This window comes from Chroicocephalus ridibundus, chromosome Z (assembly GCF_963924245.1).
Source record: "Chroicocephalus ridibundus chromosome Z, bChrRid1.1, whole genome shotgun sequence".
Taxonomy (NCBI): Eukaryota; Metazoa; Chordata; class Aves; order Charadriiformes; family Laridae; genus Chroicocephalus; species Chroicocephalus ridibundus.
Genome location: NC_086316.1, coordinates 5545202 through 5562945, shown reverse-complemented (window position 1 = coordinate 5562945; position 17744 = coordinate 5545202). Strand labels below are relative to the sequence as shown.

General features: G+C 38.9%; 2 protein-coding genes across 6 annotated transcripts in view; one reads left to right on the top strand and one right to left on the bottom strand.

Moving 5' to 3' along the window:
• Window positions 1-15695, top strand: part of RASA1 (RAS p21 protein activator 1) — a 61887-nt gene extending 46192 nt beyond the window's left edge. For 2 of the 3 annotated variants that reach the window (XM_063320884.1, XM_063320883.1), the window contains 12 exons: window positions 382-539; window positions 838-914; window positions 5423-5595; window positions 5799-5958; window positions 6142-6284; window positions 6994-7109; window positions 8302-8388; window positions 9576-9643; window positions 11050-11138; window positions 12636-12713; window positions 13960-14094; window positions 14784-15695. In XM_063320884.1, coding sequence (XP_063176954.1) covers window positions 382-539; window positions 838-914; window positions 5423-5595; window positions 5799-5958; window positions 6142-6284; window positions 6994-7109; window positions 8302-8388; window positions 9576-9643; window positions 11050-11138; window positions 12636-12713; window positions 13960-14094; window positions 14784-14867 — 1368 coding nt within the window. In that variant the 3' untranslated portion in view covers window positions 14868-15695. Of the gene's footprint in view, window positions 1-381; window positions 540-837; window positions 915-5422; window positions 5596-5798; window positions 5959-6141; window positions 6285-6993; window positions 7110-8301; window positions 8389-9575; window positions 9644-10602; window positions 10697-11049; window positions 11139-12635; window positions 12714-13959; window positions 14095-14783 lie in introns of those variants that run through there. The other variant, XR_010069152.1, reaches the window with a different exon arrangement.
• The window catches only part of CCNH (cyclin H), a 28777-nt gene that overhangs the window by 975 nt on the left and 10058 nt on the right, over window positions 1-17744 (bottom strand). Inside the window, exons 9-10 of one of the 3 annotated variants that reach the window (XR_010069154.1) lie at window positions 17531-17664; window positions 9711-9814 (exon numbers count right to left, since the gene is read on the bottom strand). Coding sequence is in view for 1 of the 3 variants with exons in the window: in XM_063320885.1 (XP_063176955.1) it covers window positions 17626-17664 (39 nt within the window). In the remaining 2 variants the exon portion in view is untranslated. Of the gene's footprint in view, window positions 1-9710; window positions 9815-17475; window positions 17665-17744 lie in introns of those variants that run through there. The other 2 variants (XR_010069153.1, XM_063320885.1) reach the window with 2 other exon arrangements.

The window sequence follows — 17744 nt, the reverse complement described above, 5'->3', positions numbered from 1 at the left end:
GTGTTTGGAATCGTCCGTGGCTCTTATTCAAGGTGCCAGTCTTTGATTTCAGTAAAATTTCCTGTGCATAGAAAAGTTAGTATTTTCAAATCCTAATGCCTCAAATATAATTTTAAAATAAAATAACAAGATGCCTTAAGAGCATGGGGCTGGAGATTTTTTTTTTCAGTAATTATTTGAGTTATTTTGTCACTGGTGCCTCTTAGAATGTTGTTCCATTACTTCTGTTCCTCGATGCTCTTATTAGAAAATTTTTGTTCGTATTCAAAACTCATATATAAACATTAAGCCTCCACACAGAGAATAAAAAATGATTTATTCATGTGTTTCGTGTTTCTATTTCAGGAAAAAAAAGTAAATTTTCTGTATTTTTTTTTTTAGGTCAGCAGTCTTATTTTGCATGTAGAAGAAGCTCATACTCTCCCAGTGAAGCATTTTACTAATCCGTATTGTAACATCTACCTGAACAGTGTCCAGGTAGCCAAAACACACATCAGGGAAGGGCAGAACCCTGTGTGGTCAGAAGAATTTGTCTTTGAGTAAGTGTGAATCTTCTTCAATTACTGAATTTGACTTGTAAGTTGCATTGCATTTAAGATTCTTAACACTGTGTACTGTTTTGCATATGCTTTTGAAAAATACCGAATGTGTTTTTATACAGCCGCAACCTTTCAGCCAAATTCTGCATGGGCAGAATTGTCTGTAGGCACCTAAATGTCTTTGTTAATACAAGTGTCTTTGGCTGTTAATGAGAACTCAGGATTGAAATGAGTTTAGAATAAGGTTAAATTTCAGCCACATACAGTATTAATTGAGGCTTTCTGTGTTTTCTCCTAGTGATCTTTCATCTGACATTAATAGATTTGAGATAAGTCTTAGTAACAAAACAAAGAAAAGTAAAGATCCAGATATATGTAAGTATTTTTCTGTAAAAGATGCATATATATATATATATTGCAGCGATGGATACTTTGTGTGGTTTTCATTACTCCTGTCAAACATTGTCACAAGAGAACAAAGTATATTTTCACGCTCACCATACTGCTGTGTTTGTGTGTTTTGGATGTCTGGTGCTGGCCTGCCATTAATGTTTTTACAATGAGAACGTGCATGTTTTTTAGTAGTAAAATGCAGAGTATTCCAGTCCCGTGTATCTGATGGCTTTCCTAGCTCTGTGGTAGAATAGCCGTTGTGTTACACAATGACTGTGCTCACCAAAAAGCAAGGGGCAAGAGAAGCTGTCAGCGTTAGTCTGCTCCATGTCCACGGAGATTTAAGTCTCCTTGCACTGAATTCTTTTCAGGTTTTTTGTTGCATCCAGTGAGAAAAAGAAAGGGAGGAAAGGTGTACTATTTTCATAATTAATTTTTTTTTTTAAATTCTTTGTGATCTCTGAAAAAAATTTGCCTCATTTTCTTTCCATTTTACTTCATCCGTCTACTTTCCTTGTACTACTCTTGGGCTTAAACCTGAAGTTACCTCAGTATCACTTTGAATGGAAAAGGATCCATATTTTCTCCTGCCTTTTACAGAAGTTCCCAAGAACTTACTTTCCTCATGTTACCCAGACAGCTGCTTCTTCAACTGTGATTTTGGTTTTGTTCCAGCAAATTAGCAGCAAGCTGGTAAGATCTGTCAGCTTTCTAGGAAAGAAAGTGTGTGAAGAATGTGGATTCTGAGCTCTTAGGAAAAAAAAATAGAATTTTAATGTCTTTTTTAGCTCTCTTCCCATGCAATGTGTTCTTTTAGGGTTGTTTTGGGGTTTTGTGTTTTTTTTTTTTTGTCTTATTCAAGGTATCTTGTTTCCCACCATACTTGTGGAACAGCTTCAGCCCTCTGCCTCCTCTTTGCTGCCTGCAGGGCAGGACGCCCTCCGCGCGCTCTTCAGATTTGTTCCAAGATTGTTTTATTTTCCGTTGTGTTCAAAGCTGTCTGTTCCAGAGCCTGTCAGAGTATTTATAATCTATTGCAGTTCTTTTCGGTTTGCATGTATTGTATTACTGGCCTGTTACATTTGCCTCCGTGGTAATGTCTTGATTTTTTTTTTTTTGAGATCTGTAAAGAAACCTTGACCAAAGCAGAAGAACTGCTCCTCATTTTAAATGCTCTTGCAGAACCTAATTCAATTTCAGACCTCTTTCTCCTTTCTCTGACTAGAAAACTTTCTGCATAGCAGGAGGAAAAATACGCTCCCTCTGGGAGACAAAAGGGCTGTAATTGCAGTTGTGACCACCTTCTTGCGGTGTTCTTTTTTGAGCTGGAAAGCTCGTTATCTGTCCACACCAAAGCTCTGTTGGTAAAAGGATCTTTAAAAGGATAATTCTTTAATGGGGTATTTTAGCAATGTCTTCAAAAATGTTTTTGTAGTTTCCTCCTGTCTGTCCAGATTAAGGAGGTTGTGTTGGCTTTGGGTGTGTCCAGCTGATGGGAGGTGATAGAAGGTTTCCTTACCTAGGTCAGGAGCAGAATGGGTTGAGTTTATTAATTCTGTTAGGTACACTCTTACAGCATAACCCAACAGTCCTTCCGTTGTGGGATAAGGATTAGACTAAGTCAGCTTGAGTGAACACGTATCTTTGCTTACATCCCCAAGCCCTATTTAATATGTTAAGTGCAGGGAGGAGAAAAAAAGAGCTAAACCACACCTTATCTGACTTACCGATGTGCTGTGCTGCCTGCGTAACCCTTGAACTCTTCAAAAGTAAGAGAAATTAGTTCCTTTCCTGAACATTCTCCTTTGCAGCCACAGCTCTTACATGCAGACTGCTACGAAGGGAGCATCACGTGAAGCTGGTACTACTCGTCCTCCCAGTTAATTGGTTAAGTCAGCTTTTCTGATTACTTTTCGTGCCGTGTAATGCAGATTGAAGGCCCAAAATTCTATTATTGGCCTCACTGCTTTATTTCTTTCATCGTAACACACAGAAGCTAAATACCAAAATGATAATAGCATGGAAGCTATTTTTTCAGTATTTTAAAATATTGCCTGAGCTTTCAAGTCTTACACTTTGAAGTTTGCCTGGTATGAGTGTTCCATAATTATTTCAGTATTTTTATTTTTTAAAAGTATTTCAAATATCACACAGTATTGAAATGGAGTGGAAGTTCAGGTTTGGTTTTGCACCACGATAGTTGGTTAATTTCAAATTAATTCACGTTGAAAATGAAACATTTTTATAACGGCAGGGGTCACCTTATCTAGGCAAGCCTGCAGAGCAAAGTGTTAGCCACTGTCTTTCCTTTCAGGCACGGTTACTATTTGCAGAAATGCCAAAGCTTGTTTTTGAAACTGGTATCTGAGATTATAGGAGGGTGGGCTGTGCTAACGTGGCAGTGACTAGTGTCTGCGAAAGGCAGGATTTAGTATGTCCATGTATCGAGCGTTTTCTTCTTTCTCAAGATTTCAAACGGCTTTTATTCTGAATCAGTAATTAGAATTTTTTAGGATTTTTTTGATGGTTCCATTTTGTTCTGGCAGGGGTAGACAAAGTTTTGATGGTAAATTCGGGTTCATTTCCCATCTACAAAGTGGAACAAACCTAAGTTTGAACGACTTTCCGCTGTGATTCCCAAATAAGCCATTAAAAGACCTCAGTCTTTTTTTTTTTCTTTTTTTCTTTTTGTACTAGCGTTCATCATGTAAAACATTGCAATTCTTTTTGGATCAAGATCATTCTAAAGAGAGTTCTACTTGTATCTGGAGAGAAGAGATCAACTATTGTTTTGATGATTTTCTGTATATTTGTTTCTCTTTTAAAATGTGCTGTATTGCAAAGTGTAAATATCCTGAATTTTTCAACTAATAGCATCCTCTTAGTTAAGGTAGCTTACTATTTCAGTGTGAGCTGCTAAATGGGAAACAGTCATGTTCCTTTAAAGTTATTGAATATAAATTATGACAGCAACTGTTCTGCAGTCTCTGTACGTATATTTTTCTTCTGGCTTTTTTTTTTTTTTAAATCAAAGCAAGATTTTAGTATTTCTATTACAACTATGCAGTGCTGCTATAACCACAGGGAAAAATTAAATCATCAGTTTATTCTAGAGCCCGTATTTCATTCACCGTTCCTTTCTGCCTTACGTGCGCAAGCGAAATAAGAAGAAAACCACATTGCTCAGTTGCGGGTACAGGAGCTTCGATGCTGGGGAGAAATATTCTGGGAAAGTCAATTGATTATCTGGTCTAAAGACATCGTCCCATCCACACTGGAGATAAGTAGCAGCTGGTGATGAATTGTTTTTCACACTACTGGACTGATTTGAATGCATGAGCTTCTATCAGGTCATCAGCTCCACATAATATGAATCAGGCAACAGGAGTGTCGTGAAGGAGAGCATTATAAATGGGATGGTTGTCTGTTCCGGTATCAAACGATACCTGGCTGCGTATGGCAACCCTGGGGCCACGGGAAGTCTGCTGGAACTGCTGACGGTTTCTGCAGGCGGTGTGGTGCATGGGCTTTGTAGAAACATGAAAAAAAACCCAAAACTCCTGGTTGTTCTTTTTAATGCGGGGAACTTAAAAGCAGATCTCCCTGAGAGGCACAGAAAGCAAGCTTGCTTGGACAATCCGGACTGCCAGGCTAAATGTGAAACTGGAGCCGTGGACCCCTCCCGGAGCGTGGGGGGTGTTTTGCAGGCACAGTGTTGGCTCTGACGGTGTCTGAGCACTTTTTGTGTGAAATAACTCGGCTCAGGAGCGCGTCTGCCGGTGGTCCGTCTGCTGCAGCCTGCTAGCCAGACGCGGGGCCAGAACGCAGCTGTGGTCCAGGACACTGCTGGCGATTGCAAGGTACCAGCACCACTGAAGGATGCGTTAATGGTTTGGCCATTCTTGAGTTGACTTTCATCATCCAGGCAGCAAGCTGCTTGGGAACACTTATTTTACATAATTTGCATAAACTGTTACAGCCTTAACCTGGGAATTAGTATAGAAGAAATACATATTGCAATATTTGGGAAAGCCATAACAACGCTATAATAATGAGTAGTAAGGAGTAACAAAGTGGTCCAGGAGCAAACTCGATGGTGGTGTCAGCCCAAGGCTGGAAAGAGGACAGTGAGCCCTGAACACTTTATCTCATTTTAGTTTCTGGCTGCTGCCTGGATTTGCAGAGTAGCATTTGTTTACTCACTACGTGGATGTTACAAAGAGAACTGTGCCAATATCCATGTCACTTTTGAACATTTGTTTATACATTCTTTACAGAATGCTTTCTATTTCTTCAGTTTACAGGAGTTTGTTAAACCATTGAAGAGAGAATCTGTCAATATATTGATGGCAAAAATCTTGATTACTCTTAATAAGACTCTTTTGCTGAAACAAAATGACATATGCTGAAAATAAACTGTTTTTTTTTATTCAGTACTAGCACTGTTTTGCTGGAGATAATTTACTTGAACAATGCTTTTTTTCCTTAAGTGTTCATGCGCTGCCAATTAAGCCGATTGCAAAAAGGACATGCAACAGATGAGTGGTTTCAACTCAGTTCCCATGTACCACTAAAGGGTATCGAGCCAGGATCTTTGCGTGTTCGAGCACGGTATTCTGTGGAGAAGATTATGCCAGAAGAGGAGTACAATGAGTTTAAAGAGGTATGAAGTTGTTTAATTTTCCTTGGTTTATCTGTCAAAAATGATTTTGTTGTTTGAGATGGGTCCTAATAACACTGGTTGACATCATTAAATAATATTTATAGTGACATCTATATATCACTACAGATGTATATCAGTTTTTCCACAGCTGTTACATGTTAGGAAAAGCTTCTGAATATTTTAAAATTCTGTTTTTCTTTCAGCTTATACTCCAGAAAGAACTTCATGTAGTCTACGCCCTATCACACGTTTGTGGACAGGATAGAACTCTGTTGGCTGGCATTTTATTGAAGATTTTTCTTCATGAAAAGCTTGAGTCCTTGTTGTTACGAACACTAAATGACAGGGAGATAAGCATGGAAGGTACTGTGCTAAATTACGCTAAAGTTTACTGGAACTCTGGGCAGGTGGGGAGGGAAGGGCTTCGGCGCCTTCCTTTTTTTTTTTTTTTAACCTCATTCAGTTACAACATATATCAAAGTGTAAAGACAGCACACTTATCCTCTGCTTTTTTTCTCAATTTTCACTTTTTTTTTTTTTTTCCAGATGAAGCCACTACCTTGTTTCGTGCCACCACTTTAGCAAGTACACTCATGGAGCAGTACATGAAAGCCACAGCAACAAGCTTTGTTCACCACGCACTGAAAGACTCTATATTAAAGATAATGGAGAGCAAGCAGTCCTGTGAGGTGATACCTTCAACTATGCTTTTAAACATTTTGGTTTGTTGGCACAATTAATACTAGCTTCAGAGACATTAATCTCTCAGAGCTAAAATTAGTTTACATAAGAAATAACGGAACTGAATTCATGAGATATTTCCCCCCCCCCTAGATTTTGGCTTTGAACAATATTCATAGTAGAACTTTGTAAGGTTTTTAATTAAAATTTCTTTCAATTATCTATTATTTAGCAATTGTCAGCTGTTTTGTAGCAGTTACTGAGTGTCCTAACCTAAGTATCTTCTGGTAAACTCAAGATACTGTAAAGCCAATGTCTGAACTTTAGTTTTAATTTAAAACTTCCTGATATTAAACGATTTCTATTGATGCTGAAACTGTTTTTAAAATGACTCTCGTGACTTCTGTGTTTAACTTAATTGTGGAAAGCATTTGAGTCCTCAGAAATTGGGATTGAGAGAGACAGAAGGGTCATGCAGATGGATAGTGGCGAATATCTGAGCTGTTAAAAGCCTCGTGTATTAGAACTCAAAACCATTGCTGCTTCGCATTTCCTGACTAGCCATTGAAACAGACTTGTGAGCTTTAAGAGAACTGTACAGCAGCAGAATATTTAATTTACTTTGAAGTAGTATTCAACTACATACATAAGTTGGTTTCTTAATATCTAGTTCTAGTTAGGAGAAGAAACATAATCTTTTTCTCTTTTTTGTTTCAGTTAAATCCCTCAAAGTTAGAAAAAAATGAAGATGTAAACACTAATTTGGCACATCTACTCAGTATACTTTCAGAACTGGTGGAGAAAATATTCATGGCTGCAGAGATACTGCCTCCGTAAGTTTGCACTTTCCTGTTCAGATTTGTATTTGAAAATTCCTGTTTGTGTGAATTACGTTGCACCTTAAAATGATGTTCGTACTGGTTCATCTTCTGCTAATCAGTCATAAGGCCACTGTCATTAGGGTTGGTTGCTGTATGCACACAGAGAATACAGACAGGGGAAAAAAAATAACTCTCAGGAATTAATAGTGCTTTTTCCAAAAGTCTCTGTCTAGCACATGTGCTTTTCTTTAAAGGAGAAGATACTAGACCCAAGAGGTCAGGGGAAGAATAATAATCTCATATTTCCACAGAAAGGTAGAAGAAGGTAGTAGTTAGCAGATGATTATATGTGTGTAAGTTGATTACAAATTATTTCCAGTCCCCCTCCTCTGAGAAAGAGATGGAACTACGAACAGCATATTAAAAATACAAGCAGGCAGTAGTAGAATGGTACCATGGTGCGACTGCTTCTGTCCGCTAGGGAAATGCAGAGGTTATATATTTTTTCTTTTTTTAATTGCTAACATTACTTGTGTCCATCGTTTAGAATTCGAACCATCTAATAAAAAGAGGATAGTACTGCCAGTTTTCTTTTGCCGTGTCATTAGCTTTTAAAGTAAAAACCTTCAGTTTTGAGGTGGCAAAGTAGCAGAAAAGCCTTCTGTGTTACTGCTGGCAAGATTAGCATTAAAGGTTGCGCTTCTTTTAAGTACATGATGCAGCTCTCAACGTTTTCTAAAATACACCACAACTTTCCCATTTTTTAATGGGAGAGGACTATTGTTGTGGCTGCTTAACTTTTAAATACCTAACCCTCATTTATGTAAAAAATAGTTGTTTCGTTAAGAAGAAGGAAAAAAATCAAACCCTAAAAATTGTCTTTTTTAAAAGGAGATGCTACTTAGGAAACAGACAGTTATAAAACATTTAATGCACATCTGAATAACCACCGAATTGCGTATAGAATTGTGTATTAATGAAGGCGTTCCCTTGCCATTCATAAATTTACTTTTTAATATAGAGATTGACTTGATAAATGTATTAACTTATAAATTAACTCTTAGTTAAAATTAATTTAAAGCTTATAAATGTAGTATTAATAAGGGTTCTGCAACAAGTAAGGGGGCTGGTCCAGATCCTTTCTGACCAGCTGTTTTGGTTTTATAAGTTTAATGAAATGAGTAATTGGGTATTACTTTTGCAGGACATTGCGGTATATCTATGGGTGCCTACAGAAATCTGTTCAAAACAAGTGGCCAGCGAATACCACCATGAGAACCAGAGTTGTTAGGTAAGTTACTTGTCACTTTATTCTGACCAGTCTTCTCAAGTCTTGCTAAAGAGATACTTTAATGTGCTTATCTATGTTTCTTTCAGTGACAAGACTGTATAGCACTAACATAGGTTACAGCAGTATTTAAGATATTTACGATGCTGAGGCATGATATCCCAGTTAATTATGAGCTTGCTAGGTTTTTAATCATCTTAGAGCCTTGCCAAAATAAGATGATGTACTATAGAGGTCGGTATAGCTTTACTTAATAGTTTTAACTCTTAATTTACTTGTGTTCTGTCAAGTTTTACAAACTAATTTAGAATAGCAATTCCCCTTTTTGTGCTGGAAAAGAAGAACTTCTGTGGAAGCAATAGTTAACCTTTGTGATACCTGCAGAGAGCAGTGACCGCTGAAGATCATGTCCCTGTCATATGCCATCTGGGAGGACTGCGCCTTACCCAGGGACTATTATGTAGAGTGTGTTAATTGCTGGAGAAGTCTTAGATGGTTTAAGGTCTGTGCTCTTTAAAATGCAGGCCCCACACGGTAAGGAAGCTAGTGCCTTCTCATGAAGACAAGTGGACTGTTGTGAGATTTTGCTGAGGTGCCGAGCGCTTTTTTCCCCAGCTTTCTAGACGTCAGCAATTACTTCATGGAGGAAAGTAGTAGATCCTGTATTATTTTTCTACTGTAGCGTGCTGTCATCAGGATGTGGATCGGCTTAAGCTGACCTAAGGCTGCGTTGCTGCCAGAAGAGAGGTTCCCTTTGCCCTCCTCCTCCATACATTGGCCGGGGGGAGTGGGTGGCTCGGTGGCTCCTGCATCCTGTGGGATGGATGCGTGGGATGGATGCCGTGAGGTGGCAGACAATGGAAAACCTTTGGGAGGTCAGAGACCAAGGGCGGCTACTTTTTGAAGCCAATGTGGTCCGAGATCAGCTTTACAATTAAGTTCTCCCCGCGTGTTTTCAGCGGCTCACCTTTAATTGGGAAATCAATATGCCAGTTTTTTTCAGCTTTTATCATAGTTCAAGTCATAGCATGATATTCTTAATTTGTTAACGTATTCACAGAGCGCAGGGCTGGTTGGTCGGTGTCTGTCTCAAAAAGATTCCACGCTACCTTGAATCCTTAAAGACTACACAATATCTACATTAATTCTCTCATTTTATTGAACAAAATACAATTTCCTTCCCGTTTCAGTGGCTTTGTTTTTCTTCGACTGATTTGTCCTGCTATCCTGAACCCAAGGATGTTTAATATCATCTCAGGTGAGTATAGGCTTCAGATTGAATTCATACTGTATATAGTGGTAGGCATGGAATTACTGTAGTGTCTAATGTAGCAAAATAAGACGCTTTTTTGAATGCTGTGTCCAAAGTCATCTTATCCACGTCACTTGGCTGACTTCTCCATAAGGCAGCCAGCGTATGCTTTTCACCCTGAAAGGTTAGATTGTGGTTAACCCCAGTGTCATTTTACAGTCCAGAAAAACAGGCATGGTAGTATTTAATAATACAATTTTGAGTTAAAGTCTAGTGTGCTATGTGGAATATATTCTATCAGTGTGAAAAATCTTAGCATGTGATCTTCAGCTGTCACTTTGAGTACAACGTGGTGCCAAAGTTAATGGCTGAAACTCAATGGTATCTCCTAAATTAACAAGATTCATAAAGTTGAAAATGTGTCTGCAGAGCTTGGAATACATTTGCGCACCTAGAAAATTATGCTGGAGTATCTTGTTCAAATGTGCTGTTTCCAGCCATTGGGGAAGCCTTTACTTTCACTCATTAAGTATGGTTAATCCCAAAAAAGGAATCTTAGAGATGAGACGGGGGTGGCATTTAGAAAAGGTGCGTTGTGCAGGCTTGAGGTGGTAATCCTGGTTGACTTAAAGGCCATATATAGGAGAGTTCCCATGGGCTTGCCTCAGGGAACGTTTTCACCGTGTCAAGTCCTACCCTGTTTTTTGATGCTCTCTTGGTGGCATCCATAGCAGCTAACTAAAGCCGCGGCAGGGAACGTGCCTGTTTGCAAGACCAGGGTTGCGGAGCTGCTGTGCTGCCCTGCGGCACAGTGCTGGACGGTACCAGATAGCTGCTTTTTTTTTTTCCTCCCCTTTGTTCACTTCCTTTTTTAAGACAATGTAGCCTGTTCTCTGTAGTATCTCTTTAAGCTATACATAATGAGAAGGGCTGTGTTGAACAGAAAGTTCCTTTCTCTCACCCAGTAATCATTTCCATCCGTGCTTTGGAGAAAGCAAGCATTTGAGAAGCGAGGGCTGGTACACAGTGACCCTTTCTTTAGGATTACCTTATCTTCAGGTAATTTCCAAGTTAGGTACCTCCTAACTTGGGTTGCACTGTGTCTGCAGGTGTAAAAGGTTACCTATGAATTTGAGTAATCCCCTTTAAGCTTGTCTGTCAGTGTTAACGTCTTGTTCTGTATGCAACTACTACACAAAATCAGATGTTCGTATTGATATATTTTTGTGGACGTTACTAAAGCAGTATCAGTTTTACTTCACCAAGTGACATTTTCCACATGCACTTCTGTTATAATATTAAAAATATTTTATTCCTTAAAATTGTGACTTGGAGAAGAGCTTTACTTTAATGTATCTGCTGTTAGTTTTAAATGGAATGGTCAGTAACTCTCTACTTTCTTTTCCTGCCAGATTCTCCTTCCCCCACTGCTGCAAGAACACTGACGCTGGTCGCCAAGTCCGTGCAGAATTTAGCAAATCTGGTTGAATTTGGAGCTAAGGTGAATATAATTTTACACACAGAGAACAGCTCAGAACTACACTTCCAGCACACTTCAATGTTTCTGTGTAATACAGGCAAAAATCTGTTGCTGTCTTCTCGTGCAAAGCCCAACGTGTGACCTGTTTGTCCTCATCAGCAAGGAGGCCTCGTTACTGCAAAGGCTTCTGTCCTCTGCATTTAGAGCTAAACAGGGTGTTGATCTGAACCAGAGCAGTAGCATAAAGTCTGGCCACGTTGGGAAGAAGAGCCATCACCATTTGAGAGGAAGTGATCTAGAAACTCACATTAATGACTAGGTTGAACCCATGAAGGTTTTGAATCTGGTAGTAGGAACACCAGCAATGGTCTGTTAAAATAACTGATGAACAAATGACCACACCAGTAGGTATGCAGGGTGTGATGCAACCCTATACTGATGCTATGAGAACGCAGCAAGCAGTTTGCTCCAGAGACACCAGTGGAAGTGGCAGCCACCCCTCCACAACAGCAGTGTCCGTGATGGTAAAACGGGCACGTTTTCTTTTGGAATATCCATATCAAGAAAGACAACTGAGAATTGCTGGAGCAGGAACCTGCGATGGGAAAGAATGAAAAGGATAAATATTCTGCCTTAAATAGATGATGAGAGGGTTTTTTTTGCATTTCCATTGATTATTTGATGGCAAAGGGGAGGCATCTTTCAGTAATATCGGCATGCCTCTCTACACAATCTTGAAATGCATTCCACGCACATATTCTATCTACATAGTAATTAACTTTCAGATTGAGACTAATCTAATTCTCAGTGTGGTATAGATTATCCAATTCTGAAACAAATGAAGAACTGCCAACCTCTGATGCTTCACCCTGCATCCTTCGGTTGGTGTTTTCTGTGGTAGAGCACTTTAAAGCACCCCTTCTATTTGTACTCACTTCCATATTGTTGGACATAATTAATATTGTACATCAAGCGTACATATTGTACTAAAAAGCCCAGCTTTCAATAAAGTTTCTATTATAACATTAAGAGAATGCCAGCAATGGCCTGTCTCAGTTCCCAGGCCGAAACTTGGTTGAAAAGTAAATCTGCTGACTTGAGCATAATGAAAGTGACTTTAGGCTGGCATTATGAAGTTATTTCTCTGACACACGTAACTTGGAATGTAAGCGTTAATGAAAGAACGAGAAAGAGGGCACTTGTTCCTGATCATACCTTTGAAAGCAGAGCATTTGTTCATGGCAGCTTGGTAGCAAGAGACATTGGTCTTAATGCAAATTCATGTCAGTATGGATGTGTAAGAAAACCTCTGAATCAGAGATTCTGAATATAAGAAAATACCAAATTCTGTAGTCTTTCGACTGGCTGCACACCAGACATTAGAAATTCATTTGAAAAAATAAAATCACTGCAGATGACATCTGTTTTGCAGTGTCATATGTCTGACTGCGCATACTTCAGGTATGATAATTATCTTGGCATTGACTTGTTCTAATGAATACTTTTAAAAATTACTAGGAGCCATATATGGAAGGGGTAAATCCATTCATCAAGAGCAACAAACATCGCATGATCATGTTCTTGGATGAACTCGGGGTAAGTGGTTAAACAAGTCTTTACTGGAAGTTACATAGCAACATTGAAACTGAAAATTCTTTACACTTACTAACTTGCTCAAAAGTGCATCAGCTGCTGTACAATTTTGAATTCTTCTAACTGAATAAATTTTTCTTACGCGTGCTTAGAAACTGCAGATTGCTGGCCTGCCATACGGAATTAAAACCATCAAATGTCATCTTAGACTTGCTCAAATAAATTTTGTAGCTGAGGATTAGAAATTTTGGCCAAAAAACCACAACTTTAAAAAGATATTTTAAGAGAAGAGTTCTTATATGTAATTCATTGTATGGTTTTGACCAGAGATTGAAATTATTTTTTGCTTTAAAAAGCATTAGGTTTCATTTCAGGTACGCATTAATGCATCACTCCATGCATTCTAGATATTGCAGTTTGAAAGTGAACTGCAGTTACTATATTCTTTTAAACTGTTAGGGTTTTATGTATGATGGCTACAACAGGACTAAGGTCCTTATGTTATATATGTGTATTTTTAAACCAAGAATTCATTTTAAAAACCAAGATGAAAAAAACGTGCCAAGCTTCCTGAGTTGATCCCTTAAAAGTGACCTAGCAGATATCTCAGAATATTTTGATATGATATAAAAATAAGTGTGGCATTTGGGTAGATTAAGTGTCACCTTTTTCTTGTTAAATTGCAACTCCTGCATATGATGATACGTCACTTTTCTTTAAATGACAGATTTTGCATGAGGTCTCTGAAAACTCTTAGCTTGAAAGTAACTTTTGCATTAATCTACTGTTTTAATTACAACCTTATTGTTTTATAACCAGTGTAATGAGTTACTTGGTAGTCACAGATTTTGCTGAATTTTCATTGCTGCTGTTCTCTCATTTAGACTGAAAAAAACCCAAACCTATTGGATGGATTCCCCCTCACTTAGGGCAAGGTTATGAGTATCTACATGCGGTAGCTTTCTGGTCCGCTCAATGGTAGTGTAGCAACATCGGATCTTTTAGGAAGAATCCTTCTAGCCAGGAGTAGAAATGGCAGTATACTCATAAAACGCATGCTTCTGGGCAGGAAAAAATGTGTAAATTGTAATAGAGAGATGGATTGGAGACTTAGCTGGAAAGATGAACATTGCAGTACTTGCTCGTGGTATAAAACAATTGTGTCGGCAGAGCTGTAGAGCTGTAATTTATCTTCCTGTGTGCCCGGCTACTCAGCACCCTAAATCTGCTCTCATCCTTTGTGTTGAAGAACGTTCCTGAGCTTCCAGACACTACAGAGCACTCTAGAACTGACCTATCTCGTGATCTGGCGGCCTTGCATGAGATATGTCTGGCACACTCAGATGAACTCCGGACGCTCAGTAATGAGCGAGGTGTAATGCAGGTAAGCAACAAACACAGGTACAGACAGTACGTCTTGAGTTAATCCTTCGTATCAGGATGCTTTGGTAGTATTTCTGGCCTGCAGTGTGGCTGATAAACATTCTAAAATACGTGCATTTTACCAGGAGGTTATTAGCTGTAAAGTAAGTATTTAGTCCATAGTTTTCTTTCTTCATGCAGCAAAACCAAAGAGGTTTTGTAAAGTTTCGAGAGGAAGTTTTAGTTTCTGGAGGAAACCTAGACCCACAACATTGCTGTCTCCTGGCAGGCTCTCTGGGTCGTTAGTTTTATGATCTTGGTTTTTTTTCAGTTGAGAACTAAATTTACTTCCATTAGCTTTCTGTCGGTACCTCATTTCTGCTTCCTGATTTCCCAGTCCATTTGTAAACCAACACGACAAACTTTTCTAGCAAAGCCCACCAGCGTTAGCAGCACGCTTTCATAGCTTCCCTGCTAAACCACACAGCGGCAAAAAGAGCCATGGGTGGAGAGGCAAAGTTCCTAATGTTGTTTCAGACTTCCCTTTTGAGGGTAATGTTTTATTGATTAGGGAATTGCCCGTTTCCTTTTTTTGGTTTTGCTTTAATATACTTTAAGCTGTGTAGCAGGTGTGATAGGCTAATGCTGAAAAAGCTTCTCAAGCAAGACTGTTCTGTTTAACGTATGGTTTTACCGACTCTCTCTCTACAGCATGTTCTTAAGAAGCTTCTAGCTATTACTGAACTGCTTCAACAGAAACAAAATCAGTATTCCGTGTCTAATAGCAACAGGTAGCAGCCCTCTACCTGAATTCTGCATGGATCCAGCATGCCCAACATGGTGACTCACACCAGTATCACTTTCTTCTTGCTCTTGCCAAAAATAGCACACCCTGTCACATTCCCAGTGATGTGTGAACTATGCAAAAAGAAAACAAAGATCCTGTTGGTGAATGATTGTACCAGCAGCTTTTTTTAAGCTATCTGTGCAGGACATTTGCACTTTTTTTTTTCCACTTGGAAACAGTTTTCACAACCTCTGAGCCTTGGTGTACAGTTCACCTTCCGCAAAGAAAATGCTGTGACTCTGTCTTGAACTTTGAAAATTATTTTCAGCACCTCTAGTTGCCAAAGTTCTGCTGTCTTGTTGGAAAAGAATTATCAACTGACATAAAAAGAAATCTGTTGTTTTGACAGCTACATATAACTGGATAACATTTCTTACTGTAATTTCTGACTGGTTACAATAATTACGACTTTTGACTGTTTCAACCACTTTAACTTGTATTTACAGTTTCCAGAATTTGATGTTATGGTAGAAACAATCTTTACTGTACACTTTTTATACCATGCTGTTTCTCTTGCTGGAATCATGTTGAAAGAGAATATGCAGAATGCGTCTTGTCAGCTTTATTTTTTGATGTTCCACTGATTCAGTCTGAATAGTTCTTCCATCAAGAACTGTAATATCCAGATAAATCACAATGCTTTTGTAAAATGTTTACAAAAGTAAATAATTATTGATCGTTGTATCAGACATGCATGCATTCATTAAAACATTTTATAAAATATGTATTGGTTGGTCTCTTGTGTACTGTAAGTCTAGCATAAATATTTTTATAAGTGGAAAAATAAGTTTTTAAAATAAATCAAGCTGCGGATCAACTCTTTACAGAAACTGGCTAACTTTGGCTGCTGTGGAAATTTTTTACAGTGTCTGCACACATGATGTACTTTGAAATGTTCTGTGGTGTCACTTCTTAGCATGAATCCTCCAAATGGCATTACCTTGTCCATATGCCTTAATTTGGTACTTCTGTCTTGTAGGATAAGAAAGTAGATGCTAAAATTGTTTAAAAAAACATTAAAATATGCAGTTGATTCAGAGGGTATTTCAGCATCACCATTCGTAACTTTTCTAGGAGGTGATCTCATAAGGAATACAAGGATGCTGAGATTCACTGACAAGACTAATGTGATAATCCCATAAATAAATGTGTAATATGAACATGGCTGTTACACCCTTGGAACAACTACACAGTATCTCACGTCCAACAGAACTGCGTTTCCCACTCACTGTCCACTAAATTGTGTAGACTTTATCTTTGGGTCTTTAGGGTAATGTAGTAACTTACACATGCAGTGCATGTTGTTTTAGGTTTGCGTTTGGCTCTTGCTGCGCTGCCCTGGTCTCTCCAGTTGGGGCAACTTTCTCAAAGGGGAGTGCCCAGGGCTGTAGTGAGAGGTGTCGTGGCTGCTACACTTAGTAGACAGAGGTGATGCTGTTAATGCAGCCTAGGGAAGACAAACCTGTTTGCAAGACCTTGGTATTACCAAGTTCTTCTTTAGATCGCCGCATAAAACCACTGCTTGACCTGTTGCTGTCAAGCCTGTATTAAACTGTATCTATCTATCTCAGACAAAAAGGTCACTAACAGTCTTTTTTTCAGCCCTATTTAGTTCTCTCTCTGTATAGTGTTAGGTCACACAAGTCACAGCCCCAGTTTATAACTACGGCGGAATGCTCCACCTACAGTTTCCAACCAGTACACAACTTAACTTAAGTTAAACCCTGTTAAATCAGACTGTCTTCACTTGATTATGGAGGTGGTGTGCAAATGGTGTCATGCTTTCTGAAGTGGAATTGCGACAGCTGCTTTTCTTCCCTGACAAGTCAGCAGCTGACCCTGATATAAAACGATTTGTCAAAAACAGAGTGGATGAAGTGGGTTATTTTGTAGCTTTAGTTGGCTGGGTGTAGGTAGTATAACATGGTAAAAATACAAACTTTGGAGAATAGATTTGGCTGGCTACATACAAAATGCAGTGATGAGAATGAAATCAGGACGCTCCCAAAGTTGCATTTAGGTGTGCATATTACAGAACTGATTATGTTCTAAAACAGGATATGAAAAGGGCATACATTTTTGAGCCATCTAACTACTTAGGAAGATTTTTAAAACATTCTTCTCAGTTGTCCCCTCCTAAATTAGTCACAACAATCTAGTCTGCAACCACAGCTGCAGAGTAAGTAAGTCACAAAGGTGCGATTATTACTTTCCATATTGTAAAATATGTTGCTGCAGCCTGTCGGTACGCCTGAGAAGAGCTTCCCCCATGCACCCAGTGTTGTGGGCATGGCTGTATTCTTTTAGCTGCTTCAATGACAAGCTTGGGAAGGGAAGAGAGAGCACATCCTGCTGTAAAGCACACATGGGTTTGTTACCAGATCTGTCTCCTGCTTGCATTTATCCGCTTAATAAATGGCCAGTTTGACGTTAAGTGTAGGATGACAGCATGGCAGGAGCTGTTCCTGAACCAAAACTCTTCCCCAGGTGACAAATGTCTTAAAGCAAACATTTCTTATGAATGTTTGACCTTGAATGGATGGGAGTTTAAAAAACTTAGCGAAGTCACATGCTTTATTGCAAAGATATTAAGAACTGACAGAATAAATACCTCATGATACAGAGCAAGGAACCTGCTGCAGACAGGTTCACACTTGACATCGAACAGCAGTTTCCGTAGGGGTAGGATTCCATCTTCCTTCAAAGTTACACCAAATCCGTAAGATCATCATCCGTCCACTCTTCCTAATGGAAGGGAAAAATATAATGCCTTGAGCAATGTCTGAATTCAGTGTGTTTTACAGCAAGGTGGGCCAGGCAATACG